This window comes from Anticarsia gemmatalis, chromosome 23 (assembly GCF_050436995.1).
Source record: "Anticarsia gemmatalis isolate Benzon Research Colony breed Stoneville strain chromosome 23, ilAntGemm2 primary, whole genome shotgun sequence".
Classification (NCBI taxonomy): domain Eukaryota; kingdom Metazoa; phylum Arthropoda; class Insecta; order Lepidoptera; family Erebidae; genus Anticarsia; species Anticarsia gemmatalis.
This window is the reverse complement of record NC_134767.1, coordinates 3,139,921-3,150,114: the sequence shown is the minus strand read 5'-3', so window position 1 is coordinate 3,150,114 and position 10,194 is coordinate 3,139,921. Positions and strand designations below refer to the sequence as shown.

General features: G+C 32.8%; 1 protein-coding gene across 1 annotated transcript; it reads right to left on the bottom strand.

Annotated features, from left to right (window-relative positions):
- Window positions 1–6,961: 6,961 nt before the first annotated feature.
- Window positions 6,962–9,551, bottom strand: LOC142982977 (uncharacterized). Its single transcript, XM_076129733.1, has 2 exons — window positions 9,383–9,551; window positions 6,962–7,131 (listed from the first exon to the last, which is right to left on the bottom strand). The coding sequence occupies exons 1-2, from the start codon at window positions 9,549–9,551 to the stop codon at window positions 6,962–6,964; spliced, it is 339 nt and encodes a 112-aa protein (XP_075985848.1).
- Between the last annotated feature and the right edge of the window lie 643 nt (window positions 9,552–10,194).

Below are 10,194 nucleotides of genomic sequence, written 5' to 3'. Positions count from 1 at the left end.
AAAAAAACAATTGAACAAGCGAAGACAAGATGAGAGAGATAGCAAGAGAATGTCATAAGACAAGGCAATGGTAAAAGAAATACTTGGAAATACTAGGTTGGTCACTCTACTTCCAGATAGGACACATTCTAAAGAAAAGAGAAAGAGATGAAATATAAATTTATTAAAGCTTAAATTCTAAAAAGTGATAGTAATAAATAAAAATTACTTACATTCAATTTGAAGAGCGATACTCTTGTATACAATAAAAACATTAGTTTGGGTAATGTAAAACACAGGAGAATTGAAATCTGCAATGTATTTATATCACATTAATGCTAGGTTCTTAACTGTTTCAACAATTGAATTTATTACCTCATTACCATGGACTCTATTTTTTCCAGAATAGATTATTTTTCATTCCTCACCTTAACCTTAATATGTAAATCAGCACCATCTAAAGAATTAACCAAATCTTCATACATTTTCAAATACTTTATTGGTGAATATTTCTTCATAGACATATCATCGAACCCGACACTATCCATCGTATTTTTAATCATACCAACTCGAAAATACAATAAGCAAAAGATCAGAACATAGTCTACTTGACCCATATTATTTGCCATCAACAACAAACAGAAGGCCAAAGTATCCAGATTATGTTCGTAAAGGATTATCAAAATTTCACCCTTGAAGAAAATTATCAAATGTACAATTCTGAATACTGCAACTGTTACATAGAAAGAAGTCAAAACTTTCCAAAAAGATTTTAAAGTTTCTTCAGAACCAGGTAACGTGTCTATTGATATACATTTGTAGAATCGAAACACGTATTCATCTTTTGTATACTGAGACATAATAACATACGCTGTATATTCGCTACAAAGAGCCCATTTGTAAAATGGATGCACATTTAAATCACACGTCTGGAAGAAATATATTAGCAGAGGAACAATCAGTATTGTGTAAAGTTTCGGCCAGAAGCGAAGTTTGGACGGGCCAACTTCAATATGGTATCCAAATATGAAACGAAATAAAAATATTGGTCGTATATTTAGAAGTTCTTTTTTCGCTTTTGCCATATTTTTTAGAATCAAATTGTCACTGTCCTTAAGAATTATGTTTAATTTAATATTAATTTATTGTCTTGATGTTGCACTATATCCAAAACTAGCTCCAGCTTTGTCAGTTTTAATTCTCTATTTTAAAATTTAAATTTAACCCATTAATGTCCCACTGCTGGGCAAGGGTCTCCTACCGTAATCAGGGAGGGGTTAGGCCTTGAGTCCACCACGCTGGCCAAGTGCGGGTTGGGGACTTTGCATGCCCTCAATAAATGCTTTAAACAAATTTTTAGGCATGCAAGGTTTCCTCACGATGTTTTTCCTTCACCGTTGGAGCATGTGATAATTATTTCTAATACACACATAACTTCGAAAAGTCATTGGTGTGTTGCCTTGGGTTCGAACCTGCGACCACTTGCGTGGGAGGTGTCAACTTATACCACTCGGCTATCACCGCTCGATTAATTCTCTAATCTATCTCTATTTTTTTTTCAACAATGTCTCTCCATTCTAATGGTAGTCTTTAAGAAATGGCTTCCATGCGATAAGGCCGCCAATACTATTCTATTTTAATATTAGCTGTATGAAATAAGTGTACTATTTCTACAGGTTACAATAGAGAGTCTTTATATTTCATTTCTTTTTGCTTTCATTGGATTTCCTATCGTCACTTTATATTTATAAAAATATTACAGTAATAGTTTCCACTACAATAACACTTATTGCAATCTCTTACGTTACGGTTATTATAAAGTCATCACGAATGTATTGAACATCGACAATATTAGTTTTACATACATTTCGAAATTTTTATTCGGCATTTTATGTTGCACTCAATTACTGTGCAATGACAAAATAAGTAACTTTACATTTAAATCTCATATTACGTAATCCTGCTGCAAATAAAACATGTACATTTGATAAGATGGTTACTTCAACTACTTAATTTTATGTCCTGTTTGAATGCTTTAATAGACATAATGTCCCTTTTAAACCACATTTCAGATTTATTAACCCCAGAGACGATTTTCTCAATATACACTTCTGGTCGCAAACTATAGTTGAGCAGGTTGCCACGCGCTTTACCCAAAGTCAAGGTGTCACTTGGTGATAAAAGTAATCGATTTCTTTAAGTTCCACATCATTTTCTACATAATATTACTAATGTATGAAGATAAGTATCTGGTATGGTTGAAATATTTCGACATTATCATAGCATCATGAAAATACGGAACGTGTACATTCTAAACAAATAAAATAAAGTGCCATGTAAAGTAATAACATAGGCGATTTTAAATAAATAATAAGTCTCTTTACAACTTCACCAAATGAGTAATGGATTTGAGCCAAGTCAAACATGGAAACCTCACACAAATTGGTATTTGACATTCAACCTATATTAAAAATTCGCAGCTTTTTTGGTTATTATAGTTACACGCGAAGCCCAAAGTTGCATGTTATATATGGTTTAACTATTGCAACATTAATTGTTTATTTCGTAATCACAGAGGCACCAGGATACTCATTGTTTGATAGAATCTCCACTCTCGTGGAATACTTATTATACTTTTTTATATCAATAAAAACTCAAGAGAAATATGTTTTGGAATTCTTTCGGCGCCGCGCAGTAATAGATCTGCTACCATGTGCAGAAAAAATATATGAAAAATTAAAAATGATTTTGATATATCTCCTGATAACTTTGATAGTACGAAGAATTCTTGTATACGGTTTAATTTGTTATGGTGCACCAATGGTATGCTTTGTTTATGAGCCGATAGGTATGCTGTCGGTCAATATACTTTGGTTATTGATCGATGTAGGACAACTGTATATTATACTGATATTTTTATTATTATACCTTCGAGTGAAAGTGATCAGAAAAACTGTTGAAACGGACAGTTTTACGAATGTATTTTTTATTAAGAAATATTATGAAATTTATGAAACGTTAGTCGATTCTTGGGACGAAATTAGGTTGCCTTTGCAAATGATGGTCAGTATGTCAACAAATTCCTTGTTGCTAACTTTAAATTTAATTAGAAGTTTTTATTGAATGATCTTTTTTATCCTTTAGGTTACTTCATTTATGGCTATATCCGTGCCAAGATTGATATTTGATTATTATGGAACTCTCACTGAATGGAAACGAGTGAGTATTAAATATTTTTATTGCCACTGACATCAGGCAATTTACGAAATTTCAAAATGCATTTTACAGAAATCATTTTTCTGTTGGAATCAAAATTAGTTAATAATTTAACGTTTCTACCTATTTCAAACATTATATAAGAAATAAAGATGCAGATGAGTATTTAATTTTTGGAACGACCATTTTCTCTTCACAAGATTTTAAATACATTGGTAATTAAGTTGCCCTATTAAAATTGCTTTGTTCATAAATATACGATGAGATGTCAAGAAATAAACACCTATTATACTTAGTCTGTAGCGCGATTCTGTGTAGTCTGTACTGTCGAGTATCGAGAGTTTGACATTTAAAATGTACTGCCAAAATAGTTCTTTCGGAGCCCGGTAGAGGTGTTAACAGATTTTCGAGTAAAATTGTTCGATAGCTAACCGGTGTTCGATACTCGATAGTAGCACAGAATCGCGGTACTGTACATTTGTTTGTTTGTTTTTTTTTAAGACAACTCCCGCACTACGAATTGCTCTTGTGTCGCGGTGACTTTTACAAACATACAAACAACGGACACAAAGCACAACCAAACCCAAAACAATTATTTGTGGATCGCACAAATAATTCTCCCGACGCAAATCGCAATGGTAGCGGCGTGGTGACCTAAACCACTGCGCCACGGAGGCAGTCGAACATTGTATTGAACTATCACTATAATTATTTCCTAATTTACACTTAGTTTTTTTTCTAGGATGTGAGTACACATCAGTTTATACTGATTTTTGATACTATAGGGCACACTTTCCATTCACTGGCTTTTGCTATGGTGCTGGTGGATTTAATTCAAGATGAACTCAAGAAAATTAAGACAATTACAATCGCCAAATCTATGGAGCTTATCAGTAAGTACAGAAAGGCAATTTTATTGTAAACTACCTTTTCAGTCAGCTAGCTGACTGTCTAGCTGAATGAAATTACATTTTTTTTTTTATTTTTGTACTTTTTTACCACGCAGAATTTTTATACCACCATTTTTTTTTTCAGATGAACGAGAGATGTTAGAATTACAGCAATTTATCGACGTCCTTGAAACTCGTCGAATACAGTTCACTATATTTCGTTCTATATCGTTGTCAAGTGGCCAGATTCTTGGTTTTATCTCATTCTGTATCGTACATCTTATAGCTCTTATTCAAATACAGTATTATAAAATGTTTAAGTAGACCGGAGGGCCGATTTTCTATAACTATCGACAACAGGCTAGCTATCGACTAACAAAATACACTTTTAATTTAGATCAGCGCCTCTGGCAGGCGCCGTTAGAACTATTTCTGCTGTACATTTTAAATGTCAAAATCTTAATACTCGTCTCGTTAGTACTGTATGTAGAGAATCGCGCTATGTATGACAAAAGTGTCAGGTAAAGCCTTCTTCTTTTCTTTCTTTCTGTCAAAATTCTTCATATTTTTGTTTGCCAATAAATGTATTAATATTCATAAATGTATTATAATCCAGTTATAAAACTTATTTCAAAATAGTTTTTGCGGTTTATTTATAAATAAGGACACATAATCGCAAAGAAACGACATCAAAAGAAGACTATAAGAGCAGGATATTTTATTTTCACAGACGATTGCAGAAAACACATTTAATAATAACTGACATTTCACGTATTCCATGTGGGTGACAAAGCACTGAGCGTTATTTTTTAATTTCCGCATCCAACAAGGAAACGCGTCTTCCTGTTTTTTGTAAACGCCAGCTTGTTTGAAGGGATATATAAAAGCGATGTTGATTTATTGACGAAACGAAAAACAAGATTGTCACATGGGATCTGACGCGTGTAGGCTTTTATTTACTGTGTGAAAATGGCGATTGAATACAGCCAGTCTTTATTTTATTATTTGAAGTTCTTGCAGTTTTGTAATAAGTGTAGAGTTTTCTTTTATTCTTTGTATTTAATTTATGACGTATATTTTGCTTAGCGAAAATCATAAGCTTAACTTAAATAACAGACTTTAGACTTGAGGACTGCAGAAGCGTAAAATGGTCGATTTATAACCATTTAAAAGATATTCAAGGCTTAACAAAATAACAATCATTTAACGGCAAAAAGCCAGTAGATAAAGGCAGCAGTTCTCATTAAAAGATTGTTTTCACACAAACTACAGCAATTCTAAATCTTCCCGTAACTCAATTTTCTCTCAAAAATCTAAAAGACAGTTACAGAAAAGATGCTTGAAACACAAAACATAAAGCAATTACGACAACTTTGCATTAACGCTACATACAAAAGCACATGTATTAATTTAGTACACACACATTTTTCTCACTACAGCAACTACAAAAGCAAATGCATAACATTTTCTACTACTTAAGTAAGATAAAACTTCGTAAATGCGCACATATTGTCTACAACAAAATGCTTTAGAAAACCCTTTGTTCCCGGAATATCTAGGAGCAAAGGTTAATTTAAAAGAAAGGAAATTGCACCCAAAAGCTTAAAATAAGATACGGGTCATGTATTAACGCGAATATAAATTCTATGGGCTTTGCATTTGGTTTCGAATAGGAACAATACCCATGGATTACTCTGAGGAAATTTACGTTGACAATATTTTATGGGTGCGAAATGTCGTCATAATTTTAGTGTGGAAAGAAAATGTATAAGATGTAAATTCTGGTCTGAGCGTGTGTGGATTACCAGTTCTTCTTTTGCTCCTACGTTGGGTTATGCATTAAAAGTTTTTATTGTTTAATAATTTAGCCAAAATACCAATTGCAGCAGAACTATGCTACTATTGCCAGGCCACTGCAACATGACCAACTAATATAACTTTACTAACTCGCCAACAAGCAGATGAGCTTGGTATGCAATATTACTTGGAATAAATATCTCAAAATCTTTTGTACTATATTGTAAAATATAATAGAAGCTAGTACTAAATAAAATGCAACTGGTAAAACTTTGTCGCAAAAGATACAGGAAAGACTGATGAGGTGCAGTTTCTTTTCAGGATCTGCCACTGATTATGAGTTTTTACTGACTTTGATTTTGGATTTTCTCCAATAACTTCTATAGAAAAAATCTGTGCACAAATATGAAGAATTGGCTTAAAAATATGTGTATTTTTACCCACAAAAGAACTGTACAGAATGCAGGACAATGAAGTACATAAAAAAGCTTGTAATAAAATTTGTTTATTCAATCGTATTCGTGGAAAAGGACACTGTAGTTTCGGTTTAAAATAAAAATATTCTGTTGATTTAATCTATTGAATCATATATTTTTAATTAAAAAAGAATGAACAAAATAAAAATTTATTACTGTGACTGTACTCTATATACCACATTTTTATTGTAGCTTTTAATTAACAGTTACGTTTTGGGATAACATTAAAAAATTGAGGCATTTTGTTATCGACAACGAAGAAGCTTTCGATACATTTTGTATGAAAAGTTGATCAGAAAAGTTGAGCATTTAGCTTATTTTGCAAGAACATTTTTTTTTAAGTAATTTTAAATGTCAAACTCTAGTTGATAGAACCGACATTAATTCCGCTATTAAACCAGAGGCAATCAGTTGCATTACTAATGTAAAAACACTACTGACAAAAATATTTAGCAACCAAATGTATCAAAATTGTAATGTTAAAGCCTAACAGGTACTTATTACTTACAACCACGTGAAAATAAATCTGTTTATTTATTAACAAATTATTACTTCTATTATATTTTATTTATGATTAAAATATGTACCTAATTATAAAACAAATTACATATAAGTTTTAATCTGAACGATGGCCATAAAGTTGATGGTACACAAAGAGAAGAAAGCCAGTATCACCGGAGCAGTGAAAGGTATGATTCTCCATATATTGTACTGAAGAGGCAATGCATCCATCACATCGACTAAGAATTGTAGCTCGGAACGTTCACGCTCATCTGTAGAAAAGAAAAGTTTTACTATCTTATGTGTATCACTATCACGACATATCATAATATATTATCAAACGCCCTTGCCGCGTTTGTCTGTCTGGTCACGAAAAGCTTAAAATCTAGTTAACAACAGCCGCGCGAATCGATCTTTGAGGTTAAGCCATGCTTGCCGAGGTTGTTCTGTGAATGGGTGACCATATCGAGTTCCTCCGTGCTTCGAAAGGCATGTTAAATTTAGGGTCCCGGCTGTAATTTTCGCAGATCCTTGACAGTCGTTATCAGTAGCTCAATTCTCTATTACTATCGACTACCGACAACCGACCTGTCATCGAGAAATTTTGTATGAAAATCTGATCAGCGCCTCTGACGGGCGTCGTGGAAAGTTTTTTGGCAGTACATGCAAAATGTCAAAATTCAATGGCTAGCCGGTTGTCGGCAGTCGATAGTGGTAGAGAATCGAGGTACAGTAGTCAGAAGCTTGAAAGTCTGACAACCATCCTTACCGAGGGGTATCGTATTATAACCCAACTGTGTTGTGGAGTTCAGATAGGCATTCGTTATATTATTGTGTCAAATACTGGTGTTTAGCTGCATCCGGTGAGACTGAAAGCCAACTCCAACATAAATAAAAAAAATTCTAGGCTAAAAAGTACCTACCAGTGCAGGTTATAAATTTTGCAATCGTAATATTTTTAATAGTTGCCAATTCGTCTTGTACCAAATCCATCATCGCCATTGAGATTGTTAATGGTAGGTATGTTTGTATAAAACTCGAAATCATCGATATTGCGTGACGTAGAACTAAGCCCTGAAACAGAAGGACTACATTGTATTTTAATATTATAATGCAACTAGTCTTAAAAGGCGATTGGAAATGAAGGGTCAGTTACCTTAAAGCGGAGTTAATAAATAAGAAAAAAAAAACATTTTTAAACTCTCGCGACTTGTGCACATAATATTATAACGTAACGGGTCTTAAACGCGATTGAAAATTTAGTCAGCCCGTGACCACGGTCGATGTAATTCGATCGAAACGTCGGTTGAACAATAAGGTATTCTAACCTTTAATATTCAATCGCGTTTAAGACCCGTTACATCTATACTAATATTATAAAGCTGAAGAGTTTGTTTGTTTGTTTGAACGCGCTAATCTCAGGAACTACTGATCTGATTTGAAAAAATCTTTCAGTGTTGGATAGCCCATTTATTAAAGAAGGCTATAGGCTATTATATCATCACGCTACGACCAATAGGAGCAGAGTACCAGTAAAAAATGTAACAAAAACGAGGAAAATTATGACACATTTTCTCTTATGTGACGCAAGCGAAGATGCGCGGGTCAGCTAGTAAGTAATAATATATCTATCTCCAAAGATTGCCAAACTATTTTGAATTTGTCTGTTATATAAACTCAAAAGGACTTTCATACGATTATTATCGACAGCCAATACAATTTATTAGAACGTAATCGTTATAATAAATTATATTGTGTCTAAGTATAGTTTGAGTTCAATAAGTTCTACTGAGGTTATACCTTGTCTAGTGATCAGTTTCATGAGAAATTCATAATACTTACTTCATCTTTGAAATATCCAATAATTCGGTAATAATCTCGCATTAACGTTGGGCTTGCCAGACATAGCAGGATCGTCACCTTAAACAAAATAAATAATATCATCATTATTATTTGATAATTTGCAGGTGAGTTTATGTCTTTATTATTATCACACTAATTCGTGCTTATTATTATAAATGCGAAAGGATAGTGGATACTGAACATTTTTTTCATAAAAGGTGGCAATGTTGTAGTTCATGTAATGAAATGTCATATAGGCTATAGAAATACTAGCGTTTTGTGACATTAGTCAATTTACTCACATAAAAAAAACATAATTGAATAGATAACCTTTGTTAAATTTACTCAAAAACCGGCTGTTAACCACGCGGATGGAGTCGTTGGAAAAACTATATATTATATATTTTATTTATTTAATCTTTGGAAGACCAACAGCAAACAATAACATTTTAAATGCATACAATACGCAACAGACAGCCAATTATAGGTCTCCGCTTTTAGCATATTTTAACAAATAAGGCTTGCTGCAATTTATAGTTTCACCATACAATGAAAATAGATAACTTTGTCTTCTATCGAAAGAGACATAAGGAGAAATTTCAACCTGGAAAACTGCCAAGCAATGCCTACTTACCATAATCTTCACGGGAAAATTTGCATAATTCAAAGATTCCACCAAACTTTCATACATTCGAACGTAACTTCTTGGCGAATATTGTTTCATAGGAACTTTGTCAAATCCAAAATTTTCTATTGTCGTCCTAAGTATTTTCACTCGAAAGTAAAGTAACGAAAAAATTGAGATCATATTGATTTGCCCGACATCTAACGCCCACCATGTCACATGCATGACAAAAAAGCCGATTGTTTCATGAAATTCGCAGCTTTTATCATCGTAAAAACAATACACACTGACATGAACAATCCTATATGTTATCATAATGACAACCAATTTGACCATTAGCTTTTCCAATTTACCAAACATTTCTTTAGCACAAGGAAGGAAGTCTATCGAAGATATTGGTTTTAAAGATTTATACATATATTCGTCAGTGATTAACCAAGAAGATACAACCAGTGCTACATATTCCATACACGTAGTTAGTAATTTAGAAAATGTAAGAACTTTAACGTAAGTGAAAGTGAAGTAAATCAATAAACAAACGATAAACACACTGTAGACTTTGACAATACATTTTGTTTTAAAGATAGTCACATTGGTACAATAACCAAAAATGAATCGTAGAAATAATATTAGTTTTAAGTTGCACACTTGTGTGATGGCGGCCATTTTGTGTTTACTTCGATATTGAGAATGGTTTATTTTTAGTTTACGGCACTTTAATCACACATAATTAAGGTTGTAATTATGCCTTTATTACAGGAAAAGTGTAATGTAAAGTTCTAGTTTGTTCATATTATTATATAAATGAAGATATATAAGTGTATTGCTTTGACCGACGCTACATGTAAACGTAAATGGACTGACTTAT

Excerpts from the sequence above, each read along its gene's own strand:
- LOC142982977 (XM_076129733.1), bottom strand. The coding sequence starts at position 9,551 with ATGCATGTGACATGGTGGGCGTTAGATGTCGGGCAAATCAATATGATC. Across the intron at positions 7,132-9,382 it reads TTACGTTCGAATGTATGAAA|ATGAGCGTGAACGTTCCGAG; the intron begins GTTTGGTGGAAT and ends TCTTTTCTACAG.